This window comes from Pipistrellus hanaki, assembly GCF_964339955.1.
Source record: "Pipistrellus hanaki genome assembly, chromosome: 11".
Classification (NCBI taxonomy): Eukaryota; Metazoa; Chordata; class Mammalia; order Chiroptera; family Vespertilionidae; genus Pipistrellus; species Pipistrellus hanaki.
The window spans coordinates 45,215,713-45,237,161 of record NC_140513.1 but is presented as its reverse complement, the minus strand read 5'-3'; the positions used below and the strand labels follow the sequence as shown (position 1 = coordinate 45,237,161).

Here is a 21,449-nt window from a genome sequence, read left to right as displayed (position 1 = left end):
TACTGGTAGAGATACAGCCCCATTGAGCTCTGAAGGAGGACAGCCAGGAGGAGTCCATACTGTTCTTGGTATCGAGAAGGATGGTGGTTCCATCCAATGTAACAGGTATGTGGGGCCATTACATATGGTTTTACTACATCTTGAGGTCACTTTGCTTCAGTTCCTGCTTTCCCCCCACTTAAATGGACAGATGGACCATACATACACAGGTCACCAGGACTCTCCAAGCTATGCACTTGGGGCTCAAACAGGTCACAGTAAACTAAGCAGGATTTCCCTAGGCCAGTTTCACTCTGCAGAATGAAAGAATTCTCCATTTCCTCCCAAGGTAACTCCTCCCTGCTAGCTGGCATTTCCTTCCAGAATTCTTCCTCCCCACTCCCTATTGTCACTTCTCAGAACTGTATTTCATCCCACATCGAAATTCTACTAGCTTGGTGTATGTATATTATATATTACCATCCAACGTCTAAAATCCTATTAAGACAGAAACATGGCCAACTAAAAATATTCATAAATCTAAACACAGACAATGACATCTAAAATCAAATGATGAGGAAATTAAGTTTAGGGATTGTCTCACCATTCTTAATGAAACTCAACTGACAGCAAAATAAAAAAATAAAAAAAATACCATGACGCACCACACATTGTTGAGCCATGAAATAGGCATGAGGGCATTTGATATGTCATTGGACTTCTTCATTTTTTTATGGCTTAGGGGGATCCTTAAAATTGACTGTTTATAATCAGGTATTTATTCACCTTTCAAAACCACAAATTTTAATACAATATTTTCAGATTATCATCTAAATCAAACTTAGGAAATAATGTATTTACCAATTTGAGAACTTGCAAAAGTACATTTTCCTAATTCCAACACAGAGGTATGAGAACAGGTAAATTTCAAATATGTTCACAGAATTACAAATGGCTTCATTATTGCTGTTCTTCTAATCTCTTGATAGCATCTCTTTTGGAACAAACCCTTTAAAGGATTTGACGACTGTATCCCAGAAATGCACAGATATACCCAATTTTGGATATAATTTCAGAAGATCCATGGACCGCCTACATCCCATCACAGATGCTAGTCCACCTTCTGGGATAAGGATCCCTGCACATCAGGCTAAGAATCTGCTCCACAGGCCTACAGTCAAGATTCCTAGTCATTTAAACACATAAACATACACACCCCAAAGGTAACTATTTAAAAAAAAACATGAACTAAATTAATCCTTCCTAATAATGGTTCTTTTGTTCTATTTTGCTGAAATTTATTCTTTTAATAAAATCAAAACTAAAATACTTATTGCAAGTAAACATAAGGACCTAAAATAATTTATTCAGTTCTAACATCCTGTAATTTAAAAAATGATTCCTGCTGATCATTCACACTTCTAAAATCAGCTGTACAAAGTCCTAACTCACATATTCTTTCCTCAGTAACCAAAATTTTGACAAAAGTAAGTCATCTTTAATTTGTCTTTAATATATGCATGTTATTCACAATAAAAAAGATCAATGGGATTCAGTCCTGCACAAAAGATTTTAGCCATTCCCAATTGTCTTTAATCCATACTTTGCTTAACTTAATAGAAGAGCACAGATATCTCTACTTTCTAAAAATGGATGAGATTTAGACATTCTAAAAACTGAAATCTTCAAAACTGTCATTTATGATTTAACATTATACCTTTATTTTACTTTATACTTTCCATTCAATTGTATCAAACCAAAAATTAGAAAGAATGCAATAGCATTACAGGTGAACATAGCAAGTATAAAAATTGCCAACAATTCACTGGAGATTTTTTATTACATTTATGTCTGCATGATATTGAGGGGGGGAAAACAAGCCTGTATAAATGAGAAAGCGGCTAAAGAGCAAAATCAAACTCCTGGCTTTATTAGGTGCAGGCCTAATGTCTTTCAGATAAAATATTTGTAGGTGCCACAGTCAATCAAGATTTCAACAGGAACCGAAGATGAAAGCATTCATGCATAAAAGGCAAGTGTGATAATTATAATATGGAGACAAGATAATGGAAAACATCCGAGGCCACTTTTCACTTTGTGTATCAAGTGCTGCCTTGACCTAGCCATCCTGCAATGTGCAATCACATTTACTGTTACTTTATCATTTTAATTACTTAGCAGAATTCAATTAATTTGGCTGGAACATAGTCAGTGGATGGGAATCCTTCACTATCTTACAGGGTCTTTTCCCTGTGTCATTTCTAAACATAATGCTGCAAAACAGGTTTGAATAAACATGCAGCTGAGTTTTAAATTCTTGTTCATCCTTCAAGTTTATTAACCTCTTACTGATTAAAGAAATGTCACCTATTTTCCTGGAATGTCATTTTCAGATAGAATATGTCAAAGTGGTGACAGACAGATTCTAGTCAAAATTTCAGTATGACTCTATACAGAAAAGTTTACACTGGCTCCATTTTAAAATTCTCAGGGTGCAAATAGAAAATAGTGGGGTAATTATTACAGAGAAGAGGATAGTTCTGCATGCAGATTTAGTACAAAGTTCATTGCTGATGTATTCAAGGATTACAGGAATCATTTTCTAAGCTGTGCTCTACATAATCTGTTATCTAGAATCCATCTACCTTAGCATTCATGAAAATAGTCCTCAAAAAAGTTCAAGGTTACAATTACACTACTATTATTACTATAATGTATTATATTATAAAAACACTAAGGCTTTATACTTATTACTTGCCAAAATTATAATAATGTTTCTTACAAATGTGACATGTTACTGTTCTTTCTATACTCTTATAATTTGGAGGAAAGTAATTTTCAGATGTTATTAACAATTTCTCTTCAAAACTGTCAAGTCAAAGAATGGATTTTCTCAGTATACACATTTCGTTATTAAAAGGCTATATACAGCAAGGATGAAATTCCTTTCGTAGAAGGCAAACCTAACATTCCAATGAAACTTAGATTAGTACCTGACTAAGGGGGCAATATTCATGAGGATTTAATCCTGAACAAAGACCAAACATCTTCTATTTAGTTGTTGCTCAGTAAATTTTACTTTCCCCTGGAAATAAGTCACTCTCATGACTAGCAAAACAGAAGATGAGGCTGGCAGGAGGAGAATCTGACTCTTCTCCCTTGTATAAGCAGATGAGGGCAAGGTTGCCAGGGAAGAAAAAAGGGAAGATACTATCTGCAAACACAAGTGAACACAAAATAAAACCATCAATCGGCTTCCCAGAAATAACTATGGATAAAGCCAAAAGATAATGATAAGATAAAGATAATTCAAGTTCTAGTAAAGAATGTTTAAATTTGCCAGTCTAAGAAGACATACATTCTCACACTCATCCAGTAACCTGGGACCATTCAGCTACATCCTACTTACTAATAAAAGCCGAAGTGGTCATCAAGATGACAGCACGCACGGGTGGGCGGGGCTCGGCTTGAAGCTGCCTGGGTGTCGAGGCAAAGCCGGAGGAGGTGGGTCGCCTGGCTCCTTGAGGCAAGGCCTGCCTGGGGATCTTGGGGGTCCCGCCTCCAAGCTCCATGCAGCGGGGAGGCAGGATCCCCAGCTCTGGCCTACCAATTTGAGGCAATCCATCAAGGAGCCCTGGATGGGTGAGCAGGGCCTACCTCTTTGGGGCAATCGATGGCGGGGCTCCTGCACTGTGACAGGACACAGGCCAGGCTGGGGGATATATCTCCCCTCTTCCCCCCCACGCCCAGAGTACATGAATTTCATGCACCTGGCCTCTAAATGTTTCCATAAGGGCAGTCTCAGGCCAACGGTGACAAATGAGAATTAGGAGTCAGAAGCCCCTTTTGGTGAAATGATCCAGCAACATAAAAAGTATTCATAAAACACCTATACCCTTGGATGTGGCAACTTAAAAGAAGGAAAAATATTATCAACACAATGAAGTTGATACATTATATAAAAGAGAAAAATATTGGAAATAACCAAGATAGTTATATGCAGTCATGTGATGAAAAAATACTAAGGAGCCAACTAAAATAACCATGAATATTATGCAACCAGGAAAACTATGCATACATTAATGTGAAGGAAAAAAAAGTTAAAATTATTCAATTAGAGAAATGAAAGCCAATAACTTAAAAAGAATAAAGTTGCCGAAGCCGGTTTGGCTCAGTGGTAGAGCGTCGGTCTGTGGACTGAAAAGTCCCAGGTTCGATTCTGGTCAAAGGCATGTACATTGGTTGCAGGCACATCCCCAGTAGGGGGTGTGCAAGAGGCAGCCGGTCAATGTTTCTCTCTCATCGCAGTTTCTAGCTTTCTATCTCTCTCCCTTCCTCTCTGTAAAAAATCAATAAAATATATTTTTTAAAAATAATACATAAAAATAAAAAGAATAAAGTTAACTCTTTGAGATTCTATATTGTAAAAAAATAAAAATAAAAAACCCTCAAAAACTATGACCTATCTGGATGAGAAGCACAGAAAGCACGTTTACCTTGAGCTAGTCGTTCAAGTCGTTTCCCATGCTCCGGGGGTATTGCATACCTAAAATGTTAAACATACATGAAGATTTTAGGTTTATAACTGTTCAGCTACTTCCTAAACATATCTACTCCTAAATAATGTCATGGGGGGTGGGGGGAAATCAATAACAAAATCTACTTAAGATGAACTGAGTAGAGATCAGAAAAACAATTACAGAGTCATATCCCTCGGACAAAGGATAGAAGAAAAATAAACACTTATTTCAATGCCAGGCTCACCATTCCCACCACATTAGGGAACAAAGGTCCAAGAGCAGGAAACTGCTTAGTCAGGAGGCAACTAGCCACAGCACGGAGACTAGACCTCTCTCCAAACACTTATAGCACCCCAGAAATCCAGGGCTATTTTGGGTTGTATGTTTTAGTTTTGTGGTTGGTTAGCTGGCCTTTATTTTTTAAGAAAACCTAGATTTGCTAGATGTTTTTCAACCTTTTAAAATGTTCTTATCGACAAGCAGGATAGAACACAAAATTACTACAACAACGTTTAGATTTTTACCAAACCTTTTTATTGTACTTTTGAATAGACTTTAAATTTTTTTTAAATCATCAGCCATTTAAAAATCATTTCATGATTATGTGACTTTTAAAATCTTGATTATAAACAAATAATTTTTCTGTTTTGAAGATCAGAAATATTCATTTCTATTTCCTGGTGTTTTCAAAAGTGAAATGCCTGAATTTGTTTTCTGTAAATTTAATAACAAATTTTAAAACAATGATCTCACAATATACTACACAAATACTAAATTTTATAAGCAGTCTAATGAGGAAAATTAAGGATATTAAAAATAAAGTTAAATAATCATTTCATGTTTTAACTAAAAGCATGTTATTGCCCAAGGCCTACATTTGCTGTTTACTAACCCAAGTTACTTTTAAGTTCAAGTTACTTTTTACTAAAATAACTTTTCTAATTTTACTGAACACCACACTTGGTTACATTTAAAGCCACTGATAACATATGCAAACCTTAATTGGATCCAATGTAACTAGGCAATTCTCTGAAAGAAAATTCAACTATATATCCTGTTTCCTAAAGGCACCGCTAATGAAATTATTCCAACTGAATTGGGAAGATAAAATTTCAGCATAAATAAATGACAGTCACTCGGTGTGTATTTACAGTCACTTCTTACTACATTTTTAATCCCTGGTTTATATCACCATATATAGCCAGAAAAGAAAAAACATGTATGTGCCCCAGACAGGAAGGTCACCTCCCCCAGAACGTACATACACACACTCATACACTGCCTCAACTTCCTGATTAGTTCAAATTCTATTTCAATCAAAACTTTCTCCCAAGATTTAAGCATCTCACGAGACTCCACATTTTTTAGCATGGTTTCCCCATTTGGCCCTGCCCTCTCTTCATTCCTCCTGTATAGTACCCAGGGCTGTATGCATACAATCCACAGGCTTGGGTGCTTAGTTTCCAATTAAATGGCATGAGATGGGGAGATCTAATACCCCAATACAACTGCCCAAAAGATTTAATTTCTATGCTTGTTGTAGCCAGCATTGAAAATTATCATCTAATTATTTAATTAAAAAATGAGTAATGCCAAAACCGGTGTGGCTCAGTGGATAGAGCGTCAGCCTGGGGACTGAAGGGTCCCGGGTTCGATTCCGGTCAAGGGCATGTACCTTGGTTACAGGCACATCCCCAGTAGGGGGTGTGCAGGAGGCAGCTGATTGATGTTTCTCTCTCATCGATGTTTCTAGCTCTCTATCTCTCTTCCTTCCTCTTTGTAAAAAATCAATAAAATATTTTTTAAAAAATTAGTAATAAGTAAAAGTCAACCAGAAAAAGGTTCTAATTTCATAAGAATATGTTAATATTTTTCATGAGAATAATTTTAAAAATCTTTTTCAGACTACATTTGAACAGAAAGCATTGGATTAAGGGCAGAAACTCCCTTTAAAAAGCCTAAATTACTAGTATACTTTTAAAAAATTTGAAATCTTGCTGCTCTGATGACATCCAAGCCAATGAAGAGGCGCTGCCTATGGAGAAACCTGAGGTGGTGAGGACGCACCTGCGCATCAACCAGCTGGAGATGGTGGGCACCAAGGGGAGTGAATACAATGGCAAGACCTTCACCCAGGTGGAAGTCAAGCCTGAGATGATTGGCCACTACCTGGGTGAGTTCTCCATCACCTACAGGCCAGGAAGCACCACCAGCCTGGCATTGGAGCCACCCACTCCGCCCACTTCATCCCTCTCAAGCAGGGATGAGAGAGAGAGAGAGAGAGAGAGAGAGAGAGAGAGAGAGAGAGAGAGAGAGAGAGAGAGAGAGGGAGGCTGACTTCCCTCTGAGATCCCTCAGAGTCCTCCGTTTTTCAAGTGGGACAGAAAAAAACCTCCCTGAAATATCTGTTGTCTGGATTACCTGAGATGATTTCTTAAAGTCATTAGCGTAATTCCTGGCACACAAAGAACAACATCACTAAATTAAATGGAGTTACCAAAGACAGACAATATACAATACTTCATCACCCTAGTCAAGCCCTACTCCTCGAAATGTAAGCCTACAAAAATGAACATACCTGGACTCAAAGAAGTAACAAATCTATTTGCAGGTCTCCCTGTGGAAGTGAAATCACACACACACACAGGAAAAAAAAAAAAAAAAAAAGAAGAAGCCACTTTCCTATATCCTCAAGTGAAAACAATATTTTTGCAAAACAAATATCATATAATGTGTATCTTCTACAAAGTACTACTACCTAAAGAGGAAGATTAAACAGTCTCAAAAGGAAAATGGGAAATATTGGGGGGAAGGGGGAAAAGAGAGATAAGCTAGGCCAAAACAATTGTGAACTGCTACCTCTGCCACAGTAATTTGCAAAGCTGATAGCACTAATTTAGCTTGTTTTCCAATAACTACATGGCATTACATTAACCTGATTTTTCCCTAAAAGTTATGGATTTGATTCAGCAAATTTTTTTTTTCATTTGAAGAGGTTTCTCTGGTTCATGCAGGTGGTAGTGTTTGCTTTAAATGAAAGAGCAATAACAAGGCAATATGAGGCATCCTGAAGGAATTTACAAAGCCCCAATATGCTTATCAGAGGCATCAAAGGTACTCAATTAATGTAAGTTTACATTAATTACCCATAATTACTCATCAGTTAGTGAAAAGGCATTACATCTCAGCATTTCAGGGAAAAGAATGAGATTTATTTTCAAAATCATGAACACTAGGCCTCCTGAGCTTCCTATAGGGCAGCAGTCTCCAACCTTTCGGACCTCACGGTCAGACCGCTGCTTTAGGGAACTCTGTGCTGAGCAAGGGCCTGGTCTGCAGGCATGTGAATGTGGTTGTCTTTATCTTCAAGTCAGGCTCTGCGCGCGCACGCGCGCGCACACACACACACACACACACACACACACACACACCCGCGCCACTCAGCTCATCCCAGCCCCTCTGCACCTGCCACCGTAGCTCAGCTCGCTGCTGCTTCGGTCTGGCCCCAATGGGGGAGGAGCACACAGGAGGAGTGTCCATGGGAGAGGCTCTGCAGCCTGGTTTCTAGTTAAGCAGCACTTCTGCTGTGGGAGCATGCTGACCAATAGGGTATAGCTCCAGCATTGAGCGTCTCCCCCCTGGTGGTCAGTGCATATCATAGCAACCAGTCATTCTAGTGGTTTCAACATGAAGGTCACTTAGGCTTTTATTAGATGATAGATAGATGATAGATAGATAGATAGATAGATAGATAGATAGATAGATAGATAGATAGATAGATAGGTGATTGATAGATATATAGATGATAGATAGATAGATGATTGATAGATAGATAGATGATAGATAGATAGATAGATAGATAGATAGATAGATAGATGATTGATAGATAGATATGCATAACCCATGGACACAGATAATAGTGCAGTGAAGGCAGGGAGGTTGCTAGGGGGCGGGTAAGAGAGACATCTGTAATACTTTCAACAATGAAAGATAAATTTTAAAAAACCAAACAGCTGGTACTCTCAAATATTACAAAACACTAAAAAACCCAGCCAGCATGGCTCGATTGAGCATAGACCTATGAACCTGGAGATCACTGTTTAATTCCAATCAGAACATATGCTTGAGCTATTGGCTCAATCCCCAAAAATGGGCATGCAGAGACAGTTGATCAATGTTTCTCTTTCAACTATGCTTACTCTTTCTCTCTCTCCCTCTCCTTCCCTTTCTCTGAAATCAATAAAAACATATTTTTTAAAAAACTAAAAAATGATTTAATTAAAAAAGCATCAAACTAAGTTTATATTTATTCTGAAACATCTGACATCACTTATTCCTGCATGGCATTTTAACAAAATCTCAGTTCGTTGTATAAAATTTAACCAAATCCATAACATTCAGGAAAACCTTCTCTCTTGATTTTAGACCTTTCCACAACTTAAGACATATTTTCTTAAACCTCACCTCTCTCATTCTCTACAGAGTAAATCTTATTCATTGTGTTTGGACATGGACTTGGAAAAAAGAGGATTCAAGACATCATCTAATTCTATATCCCCAGCAGTTAACCACTACCATAAGCACTGGATGTTTGGGAGAATTATATTGTATCCTTGAAACTTCCAATCTATTATATGCCAAGTTTAGACTTAAAGTAATTACTATGACCAAAAAAAAATGATTCATTTTCATAAGATTATTAAAATAATGGTAATTATAAATATTTGGACAGTACTTTACAGATTACAAAGCACTTTCACACAGAGTATATCCCTGGACCCTTCTAGCAATCCTATAAGTAGACAGTGAATAAATCATGCCTCCATTTGGCAGTTAAAGAAATTTATGATTAAAGTCGTACAGTGTTTTGCCCTAAGTCATTCAGCTGGTAAGTGACAGATTGGGATTTTAAAACAGGTCTTCTTGCTCCAAAGTCAATATTAGTTCAAAAAATAATAAATACCACTGACTGCCAGAGCAGTTTTCTATCTGCTTACTTTAAGCATTCTTTTCCCCTTAAACCTTTATGCCAGAAATGTTTTAAATAAATCAGCAGCCCCTCTGAAAGTCTCTTCAATACATCCCTGTATTCATGAAAACTTACTAAGCAAAATCTGCCACATATATAGTGCCCATAAAAGTATGTCTTGAGGCTCCCACCTGGGGCTGTGCATATCCTGCAGCTACTCAGAAATCTCAGGAAACTTCGTGTTCTTAATGGTTACGTTTTAGACAAGAATCTTTAAAACGTGCGAGCGCGTGTGTGTGTGTGTGTGTGTGTGTGTGTGTGTGTGTGTGTTTTCCTTCTCTGCCTTTAAACAGATTGATCTAAAAAGACTTTAGGCAGCCGAAACCGGTTTGGCTCAGTGGATAGAGCGTCAGCCTGCGGACTGAAGGGTCCCGGGTTCGATTCTAGTCAAGGGCATGTACCTTGGCTGCGGGCACATCCCCAGTAGGGGGCGTGCAAGAGGCAGCTGATCAATGACTCTCTCATCGATGTTTCTAACTCTATCTCTTTCTCTTCCTCTCTGTAAAAAAACAATAAAATATATTAAAAAAAAAAAAAAAAAAAAAAAAAAAAAAAGACTTCAGCCAAGACCAGTTTGGCAGACCAGTTTGGCTCAATGGATAGAGCGTCAGCTTGGGGACTGAAGGATCCCGGGTTCGATTCTGGTCAAGAGCATGTACCTTGGCTGCAGGCATACCCCCAGTAGGGGGTGTGCAAGAGGCAGCTGATTGATGACTCTCTCTCATCAATGTTTCTAACTCTCTATCTCTCTTCCTTCCTCTCTGTACAAAATCAATAAAATACACTTTAAAAAAAAAAAAAAAGACTTCAGGCAAAAATCTAAGGGATACAGGGGCACATGAAAGCAGTGTAGACATGGAAGTAGGGAGGGAATTCTAAGCAGCAGTCTTTGCAATAATCATACCAAAAACATGGTATGAAGAACTGAAGATGAAGAAGTAGAAGTTCATCGCCAGCCTGTAAGGCCAGAGAGAAGGAGGAAGACACAGCCAGGAAAGAGATGTCAAGCTGAGGAGAGGTCACCTCTGGAGAAGAGTAAAGGCAACTGTTTCAGATCCAACTCAACAAGCAGAGGCCAGCAGGAAAGGAAACCAGTGTGTGCTCATGTGCACGCACACCTACATCACTGTGTCATCCTCTCACTTTGTAGAGTAAGTGAAAATATTCCTATGGTTGGAGATCATACTGTTTAACCTTGACATTTTGTGGGTGAGAAAACTTCAAGTACAGTTATCTGTCCAAAGCCAAATGTTAGTAGCAGAATAAGGACTAGAGCCCTGAGTGCTGGTCCTTGTGTCTTAGCTCTGCCACACACACTCCCTGCCTCCCAATATTTATATGAATTTGTATTGCTTCTACCAACTTTCAAAGCTCACTTTAAATATATTACGATTGTTACTAAAATGAATTTTAATGATGATTGAGTTTACCTCAAAGTATTTAACACTGAGCTAATATAATCTTTCATGAATCTACTGGGAAATATACTTACAGTCATTTATATCACTCTTTTCCTACAGTAGTTATCTTAGAAAATGGAATGTAGATTAGCTGTCATACTCACTGCTGTGTTTTATTTATCATTATAAATAATGGTCAAGGTTAAAGATAATAGTGTTATTATAAATCTACCCTTAATGCACAGGATGGAGTCTATATGCTTAATAACTAATAGAGTAATTAAATACTGAAAATATACATACTGGAAGAAAGAAATACCTTGGATATTAGCAGAATGATTCCCACAAACTGCAGGGCTCTTTCCCAAAGACACAAGATTCTAGCATCAGTCCTTTTCCTGACCAGAATATTCTCCCCTAAGTGATCTTTAGGAGACAACATAATACTGTTCTCAAGACAAGAGGAAAGGATAATCTTCCCCCATAAAAAAGCAGGAACCACATCTCTAACTCCTCTAATACCAAAACCTCAAATTAATGTCCCAATCATTCTTACTAATTAATATCTAACAAGCGTCCAGAAAAGCTTTGCTACTAGTGTTTCATTTTTCTTAAGGGAAATATAGTATATACTAGTAGTTACCTAAATATTACTAGATTTCACCAACATGTTGATTTATCCACTTCATTTAATTTTATCCACTCTGAAAGGGGGTGTCAGAAAGCATGGAGACCACTGTCCAGGAGCCTATGCACTACTTCGTAATATTTCTCAAAGTCTCCAAGAACTAAGTCCCAAAAGTACTAATGGATGACAGATGTTTAGAAAGTTGTTGAAGAAAGATGACAAATAGAGACCCACAGAACCAAGAGTGTGTGCTCACAACTGAGCCTCCTGTAAACAACTGTGAAATGAACAATCCCATCACACTGTCATAAAACCTCTCAACATCCTAGACCATGTATTTAAAATGTTTAAAGTTTGATTTATTCCGTTAAAGGAGAAGAATGGCCAAAACCGGTTTGGCTCAGTGGATAGAGCATCAGCCTATGGACTGAAAGGTCCCAGGTTCGATTCTGGTCAAGGGAATATACCTTGGTTGCGGGCACATCCCCAGTAGGAGGTGTGCAAGAGGCAGCTGATGGATGTTTCTCTCTCATCAATGTTTCTAGCTCTCCATCCCTCTCTTTTCCTCTCTGTAAAAAAAAAAAATCAATAAAATATATTTTTTTAAAATAAAAATAAAAGAGAAGAATGCTAAAAATAAATCAAATTAAATGTGCTTACCTTTAAAATAAGTTAAACAGCCCTGCTCAATTTGGCTCAGCAGAGCTTCCCACTTAGTTTTTTTAGATTAAAAAAAAAACTCATCAGCAAAGTAAGAACTGCCTGGATTTTTCTCTTGTATATCCTAAGAACTTTGCCCTTCCACCTAATACTTTCCTTCCAAGTAATGTAATTTTCAATCATTAGGAAGTTTTCCTATATTTAAAATTTTTGGAGAAAGCTTACCATTTCTCATTTCACCAAATGATAAAGCCTCAATGGCAAGATTGGACTAGAACTTACACACTGTATTCCAACTCATGATAAGCAGAACTTGAAAGACACCATTCTCTTTGAATTGGAACCAAGAAAGCTGCTGGGCTGACACAATACCTGAAGAGCATCCTAAATGATCATCAGAACATCCTATTTCCTGTTGTCCAGATTATGCTTCATATGCTCCTGCCTGTGTGTTACCCTGATATACATATATTAAATAAAGTAGGCTGATATTATAGAAAATAGACTTAACTCTTTAAAAACATGAAAATGCCTGACCACAAAGCATACCAGGGTTAGCAGGCTAATAATTACAAATGTGCAATGAATGTACTATCTAATGCATTTTACAGAACCCTTAAGAAAAATGAGGAAAGACGTTCAAAAACAGAGGAAACTGCAAGTTAAGAACACGTATCAACATTCAATTGCTCTGACCCATGCCTATTACTCAAAGATTGATAACAGACCTCCTGATTCTCCTCTCCTCTCCCTCCAGCCACCACACACTATATAGAAATGGAAATTTATTTAGAGGAGGCTGGACTGGAAGGTTATTAAAATCATTTGATACTTTACATCCAGGAAGTCAAGTTTCCCATACACCTTCCAACAAACGGTCAGATAAGTAAAGATGCCTAACAAGTTCTTCAAGACTAAAATATCTATCAACGCACCACACACATATACACATAATGGTCTGTAGGCAACTTTAGATAGACAAGTCACCACTAGCTTCGTAACTTTGAGCAAAAACCTGGGGAAAGTGGAAGACAATGCATTATTACAGTAAAAAACTTTCTTACAGCTCATATTAAATCTGATTCCACCAAGGGAAAAACATCCTCTTCAATAGGTTCTAGTGCCTTGCCCAAACTTCAAAATTCCAAAGTGAGTGAATAGTAAACATGTAACTTGCCAAGACTTGGGCTCTCCAAAGTGGAGATAATTAATGCTGTAGAGGTCCATATCCTCGGTGTGCCACGCGAATGTGGTTTTCCACATGCCAAAATAGAGATATGGGGTATTTACACCCTCAATAGAAATACCGCACTCTTCCTCAACCACATCCAAGATAGTATTTAGGCGAGCTATGTTCCATTCATCCACACCCTGGAACCAGAAGAGAGAGAGAAAAAAAATCAAACATTATTACACTACTAAAGGTAACATTTACTAATCAAACCATCATCTGCCAAAATTATTACACTGTATATTTTCATTCACTTAGAAATGAAAAGTAAAGCAATTATTATTCAAGAAGCTATATAGAGAGAGAAATGGTCATTTATTTAGAGGAGGCTGGACTGGAAGATTATTAAGATTATTTGATACTTTACATCCAGGAAGTCAACACACACACACTAGAGGCCCGATGCACAAAATTCATGCACGGGGGAGGGTGCCCTTCAGCCCAGCTTGCACCCTCTCCAATCTGGGACCCCTCCAGGGATGTCCAACAGCCCTCTCACAATCCAGGACTCCTGGCTCCCAACTGCTCACCTGCCTGCCTTGATGATTGCCCCTAACTGCTTCTGCCTGCTAGCCTGATCACCCCTAACCACTTCCCTGCCAGCCTGACTGATGCCTAACTGTTCCCCTGCCAGCCTGTTTGCCCCTAACTGACCTCCCCTGCAGGCCTGGTCACCCCTAACTGCCCTCCCCTGCAGGCTTGATCGCTCCCAATTGTCCTCCCTTGTAGCCTGGTCCCTCCCTATTACTCTCCCTTACTGGCCATCTTGTGGCAGCCATCTTTGACCACATGGGGGCAGTCATTTTGTGTGTTGGAGTGATGGTCAATTTGCATATTACTCTTTTATTAGATAGGATAGAGGCCTGGTGCACGGATGGGGGCCAGCTGGTTTGCCCTGAAGGGTGTCCCGGATCAGGGTGGGGGTTCCACTGGGGCATAGGGCAGCCTGGGCAAGGGTCCTATGGTGGTGTGCAGGCTGGCCACACACACACACACACACACACACACACACACACACCGTGACCCAAACAGAGGCCCTGGTATCTGGGATTTATTTATCTTCTATAATTGAAACTTTGTAGCCTTGAGCAGAGCCAAGCCTCCTGCTAGCTCCATAGCCGAAGCCATTTTGTTGGGATTTATTTATCTTCTATAATTGAAACTTTGTAGCCTTGAGTGGAGGCCTAGGTCCACCAGGGTATGAGGAAAGCTTGGCTTCCTCCATTACCGGGGAAACCTAAGCCTCCTGCTTACTCTGTGGCTGCAGCCATCTTGGTTGGGTTAATTTGCATACTTGCTCCTGATTGGGTGGTGTGCATGACTTGTGGGTGTGTCTGAGTGGTGGTTAATTTGCATATTACTCTTTTATCAGATAGGATATATCCATTATTAATTCTGTAAGGTTATTATGAGCATAATGTGGTTCTATATAAATATTAGTATAAAACTATTCCAAATGACTCCCTGATTCCCAACATAAATGTAAGGTAAGTCCCCACTTGCTATTAGCAAAACAATCATTTCTCAAAAACATATGATCTGGAGATGTTTTCTATTTTTGGTACACCTTTTACATTCAAGTTATTTTGTTTTTATTTTCACTTTGTTTATTTTTAAATTAGTTTAGAAGTCATATTCAACATCAGGTAATATTTCAAGATACCACTAGCAAAATATGTGTTCTTTCATCCCTCTCTCAACCCCATCCAATTCAATTTTAGCATGACACATCATTTTCTAAAAATTGACCTCTACTGGAAAAACTCTTAGCACTACCCTAAGCCATAGTACATTGTGCTTTTATTGCTTCTTCAAGTAAATATTAAATTCCATGTTGATTATGAATTTTAAACACAGAATAGCTGTTAAAAAAAAATTCTTCTCCAAGCTCTGGTAGAATCACTGGAATAATACAGTTTTCTAACAATAACCCAACATGGTGGGCGATAATAGAGAGAAAAGGTTAGAATTGCTGGTATAAAAGAATAAGGTTATGCCTGGCCAGAGAATGTGAAATTCCAATGCAATCATGAAGGAACTGCAATGCTTTTAAACCCATCTCAACCTATTCAAGGTACTGTTAAAGACTGGCATTGCCCTAGCTAGTGTGGTGCAGTTGGTTGATCATCATCCCCTGCACCAAAACTTCACTGGCTTGATTCCCAATCCAGGCACATACCCAGGTTGTGGGTTTGATTCCTGAACAGGGTGCATATGGGAGGCAACTAATCACTGTTTCTCTTTCACCTTAATATTCCTCTCCATCACCCTTTCTCGCTGTTTCTTTCTCTTAAAAAAAAAAAAAAAAAAAAAAAAAAAAAAAAATTGCACTAGCTGGTTTGGGTCCTGGGTTCGATTCCCAGTCAAGGGGACAAGCCCGGGTTGTGGGTTTAATCCCCAGTAGGAGGAGTTCAGGAGGCAGATGAACAATGATTCTCTCTTATCATTGATGTTTCTGTATCTCTCTCAGTCTCCTTTCCTCTAAAATCAATAAAAAAATTTTTTGCCCTAGCCTCAGTGGGTAGAGTGTCAGCCTGCGGACTGAAGGGTTCCGGGTTTGATTCCAGTCAAGGTCACATGCCTGGATTGTAAGCTCGATCCCCAGTAGGGCTTGTGCAGGAGGCAGCCAATCAGTGATTCTCTCTCATCATTGATGTTTCTATTTCTCCCTCTCCTTCCTCTCTGAAATCAATAAGAATATATTTAAAATAAATAAAAATATATATTTTTAAAAGTCAATAAAAACATTTTTTTTTAAAGAGGGACATTAAATTAATTTATACATACCCATAAGGCCTTCTCCAATAACTATTCGAATGGCCTCACAGACAATCACATCTAATATTTCTCTTAGTGAAAATGTACAGGGTTTCCTGTTTTCATTTTGGTCTATAGATGACTCTCTAATCAGTATGGTAATCTTACCTCCTCAAGCTTTTGGGTTAGAAAAATTGTTGATGGAGCAGTTAATGAAGCTCTGCCTCACTTAACATAATTGAAAGTGCCAACAGAAATAATTTAATTCCCAAATTCTCCTAAGTGGTCATTCTATCTTTAACCCCACAGTGGGAAGTTTGCTATTTGGAAATTGATCAAAGTGTTTTAGAGAAGATCCTAAGTTCCAACTTATGAAACTTCATAAAAAGTAGATCAACTTATGTAAAATATTTTATCTCTATTTATAGTGATGCAATCTCTTAACCCTAGTCCAATCAGACTTCAGTCCAGTCATTCTAATAATAAAGTCCTATTTAAAAGTCATTACTGAGGCAATGAATATGAATATGAATAATGAATATGAGAGCTATATTACAGGAATCATTTTTAAACTGAATGAACTTGCAAATTTAGGAACAAAGCATTCCTCTGAAACTCCTTCATTTAGAGAGAAAGATCTTAACTTTATTAGTGACTGATTTTTTATTTTTTTTTTAAATAACTAAGGCTGACTCATTTGACATCCTCAAACCTGCGGATCTAAGGGGATAACGTAGAGAAGAGAGAATGCTGGCAGAAGACCCAGATTATAACCCCAGCTCTGCCACTGGCCAGGGCAAAGAACACTGAGATTTTCTGAGCTGCCAGTCTTTCTTCACCAAAGCATGAGTTCTAGCAACTTCCCAGAGATTCATGGAATATTGAACATGCTAAAGTTCACAAAATGTTTAGAAATTTTCTTAGAACAGATAGAATAAATATCTCCAGTATTCTCTAGTAAATCTTACTGGAAAGCCTCCCCCAAAACCACAGTCGAATATATGTTAAGAAATAATGAAGTCCTATGACATTTACTACTGATGTTATCCTCATTAATAGGCAAATAACACATTTTTTTCAAGGTAAAGTGACGGGCAAGGCCAAGGGTGGCATGAGGCTGAAACTTTAACTTCTTTTCAAAAATTATATATGAAATTATTAGAATCTCATATAATTTCAATTTAAAAAGTGGTTAAAATACTAAGAATAACAGGTGTAAAGAGACAGAAGACAAATTTTACCACTTCAAAATTTCTTCTCCAGTTTCCATTCTCTACTATGGACTGAACTGGCTAAACTGCCTCCAAGGACAGGCCCTATACAAACACCAACAAGCACCAGTCTCCTAAACAAACTCAGAGTATGCCTTGTCACACTCTGAGTTTGTTTAGGAGACTATTTAGGAGACTGGTGCTTGTTTCCCAAAGTGTGGTACGGGAAGAGTTTAGTGGGGGTACGCGTTGCGCCGGAGTTTGGTGGGGATATGCACTGCACCGTGCTTAGCTGCGCCTAAGTCTATGTTCTCATGAGTATGAGGGGTGCTCAGCGTTACGAAAATTATAGAAGGGGTACACATATGTCAAAAGTTTGGGAAACACTGATTTAGGTGAAGTGTTAACCACACTCTACCTCATACCTCTACACCACACCTATTCAAAACAATCTGGTAACATTGGTAATGTTAAACCTAAATGAACAAATGGGGAAACCTAATACTCCTGGCCAGTAATAGGTGGTAAAGATTAAACTAAATCTATGTGGCTCCTGGGCCTTCACTTGTAAACACTATGCTTCCAGTTCTGATCATTTTAAAATACAACATATCATCCTGCTCTCTCAGCAACAATTGTCAACAAAGATCCAAAGAGCTAAAATTTAGGGCAGGCAAACATAAAGCTGCCACGTCTTCCCCACCCAGGAATACAACTGTTCTACACAAACACTGGCAAAGCTTATAATAAAAGCTGCTTCACTTGGGTGTTGGTGATAGACCTGGTGTAATGTAAAGGTCTCCAGAAAGACCTCAGCTACAAACAAGCCCCACAATGACAAGTCGAAATTTGCCAAACTGTTCAATGCTTAAAGCCATAGAATCTCAGCAGAAAGTCTGCACATCAGCCCAAGTTCACAGACAAATGCCTCTTCTAGATTCTGTCAAATTAGCTCTTCTACATGTTCAGCAGGTCCTTGAGGGTATTTGTCACTCGCCTATCCTCCACTGGGCCAATATTTCCTCCTGATTCTCCTCTCCCTTCACCCCAATTACCCAGTCAACATTCTAGGCCTGTCCCGCTCTGTTTGTCTATTTACTCTGTGTTTATCTGGTTTTCTGAAATAACTCATCATTGGATCGTGATCTGTGCACATATGTGTAACTGAGAATTTTATCAAGGATCATTCCTTTACCTTCCACCTATTGGGAATTAGATGGCATTTAAAAAGAACTCTTCAGTCTTCAATAGCATAACTAGAATCAGGAGCTATTTAAGGGAGTTACTGGCATCAGAACAATGCACCCATAACATCCACAGAGACTATACCGAAATTGAGGCCACAGCCCTTACTCTCTGGGCCACTTCCACCCCAATGAGCACCCTCTTCTCAGCACTGTGAGCATCCAGCACCCACTCTATGAGACTGCGTTCAGTCACTGGAAAACTGAAGGGTGACACGGCAGCAATAAGATACATTAGAAACCTCACTAATAATGCATCATTCCCACCTATACAGAGAATTGATACAATATCATTGTAAACCAATTTTTCCCAAACTGTTCCTGATGCAACATTATGCCTACCAGAGGCTGTGGTCAGAAACACTTGGCTTCCTTTTCTCCTCCTCTTAGTCACGGTCTTGACAGATATTCCAAGGCTCTGAAAAGCCTTACTACAGAAACCTATTTAATTTTGCTTAACTCCGTGCTTCCCAAATATTATTTGACCACAAAATCTTGTTTGCATACTCCATTACCATCTGTAAAATAGTACCTTGTGGGACAACACACCAGGAAAGGCATTCTAGAAGATGGATTAAAAGTAGGAAGAAAAGAGGAAAGTCTTAAACTTTTAACCCTATTAAATGTGCTAGCAAGCAGAGAATGGGCTTTTTTTTTTCTTTTTAAGGACATAAAAAATGAGGGCACACCCATCAAAGACTACAAAAAGGTTCTTCTGAGATAAAAGCCTAATTAATAATCTCATAAAAATCATGGTTAACACACTCTCTCTCCTGTTCTCACCCAGCAAAGAGCAAAATGAAATGATATTTTTTCTCCATGAATGACACAGTACCAGAAAAGTAGCATGCTGTACAGGAGTTGAAAGCTCTCTAACCAAATACTGGCTCTGCCACTCACCAGTTATAGAAGCTGACGGTTTCTCAATGAATGTTCATGGGAGAACAGTGGCCAGGGTTCAAGTCTGCCAATGAGGACATGACAAGAATTGTGGCCACCTTGAGATGTCCATTCAGTGGAACTACTTTAAAATAATATGCCCTTGGCAGCACAAGTGGAGACCAACGCTTCCTAACAGCACATAATTCCAGCCTTACCTATCTCAAGGGACAGTTGTAAAGACAAGATTTCAAAATACATATGAAGCCGAAACCGGTTTGGCTCAATGGATAGAGCGTCGGTCTGGGGACTGAAAGGTCCCAGGTTCGATTCCGGTCAAGGGCATGTACATTGGTTGCGGGCACATCCCCAGTAGGGGGTGTGCAAGAGGCAGCTGGTCGATGTTTCTCTCTCATCGACGTTTCTAGCTCTCTATCTCTCTCCCTTCCTCTCTGTAAAAAATCAATAAAATATATTTTTTTTAAAATACATATGAAAATATTTTGAAAAAATTTCTAACTATATTTTTCTTTTTAAAAGGTGGGAGGACCAGAGCTTATTTGAGTTGTATTCCCTGGGGCTCAGGGCTTACCCTACCTCAAAGAGGGTTGTCAGGAGCATGTTCCAAAGACACATCAGGAAGTGAAGAACTGAGCGATAAAGCAGAAGCTACTGAGGTGCCCAAAGAGCCGGCAAGTTACAACGTGAGTGACAGCCCGGTGCAAATCAAAAGGAGTGTAGGGAAGACCATTTGGAGACCATCTACTGTCCTGTCTAGAAGAGCCCTTACTTAACTCCTGTCTATTGCTGTCACTGGGAATGCTGCTAGATGTTCTGAACTTTAAGTGAAGCTCAAAATCCAAATTAACAAACTTTTAAAATTGTGGATCAAACAAAATATATCTGTGGCCACATTTGAAGAAAAGTAGCAGGTATTAAGAAATTCACACGTATTGCAATAATTTTAAAGGGATGAAGGAGGAACGAACAAGGCAATGCATGCAAAAATATTCTTTTTAATTTTTTAAAGTAAAGTAACATTTTCTTTATATGTCATCCATCCAGAAAACTAGAACTAAATCTTAAAACTCTGTAGGTACTCAGTAATTATTTCATTAGCACAGGGATCTCAAAAGCACTGGGATAATCCCCAAGCTGGGAAAACAAGAGCAAAATGCCCTCATTCTACAGATGGAAATAAGATGCTCAGTAACTTACCAGCCCTCCTTGTTTGAAACTGAGAACAGAGCAGCCAGTCTACTTGGTTGTCAGTCTAGCAAACCACAATTTGTTGTAATCAATCCCTTCATAAATATTGACATGGGCCCCATTTTTATAACAGAGCATATAATATGTTTCTCATTAGCACATTACTGTGCAGTATTCTATAGGTATTTTTTGCTTAAAATAAATAAAAATGCTAATTTTTAAGTTCTGGTGGGGTTTTTTTAAGATTCTGCTTTTCCTCATTTGGCTCTTACCATCTCTTTTTAAAACCCTTATCACAGCCCACTCAACACCTAGAGTGCTGTGATCCAAACAAAAGACCATCCACCCAATCACCACTAATTTGATGGTAAGTTAAGATTAGGCTACAGTACATGACTGCCCCTAATTCATATGGCTGTAATAAGCCCTCAAGAGTTTCAAAGATAATGTACATGGAGAAAGAAAGAAAAAAAACTTGATCGGTTCTTTCAAGACTTCAAAATTCAATCCATTTCAGATAGTAATATGTGAAAATTGTACCTTTCACTAACTAAAATGAAAGCTCTGGTTGACATTTTAAAATAGACTGATGATTTCCTTAGGATCTTTACACAATAAAAATAAAATTAGACGCCTGTGAAATTCATTTTGCTTTAAAGTTAATTACAATGTGTGACATGATAGCTCTTTTTGCTTCTTCCT

At 38.5% G+C, this 21,449-nt stretch overlaps 1 protein-coding gene across 4 annotated transcripts in view; it reads right to left on the bottom strand.

Moving 5' to 3' along the window:
• Positions 1-21,449, bottom strand: part of KDM4C (lysine demethylase 4C) — a 276,437-nt gene that overhangs the window by 217,065 nt on the left and 37,923 nt on the right. For all 4 annotated transcript variants that reach the window (XM_084899580.1, XM_084899582.1, XM_084899583.1 and 1 more), the window contains 2 exons: positions 13,394-13,587; positions 4,476-4,525 (listed from right to left, as the gene is read on the bottom strand). In XM_084899580.1, coding sequence (XP_084755706.1) covers positions 4,476-4,525; positions 13,394-13,587 — 244 coding nt within the window. The remainder of the gene's footprint in view (positions 1-4,475; positions 4,526-13,393; positions 13,588-21,449) is intronic.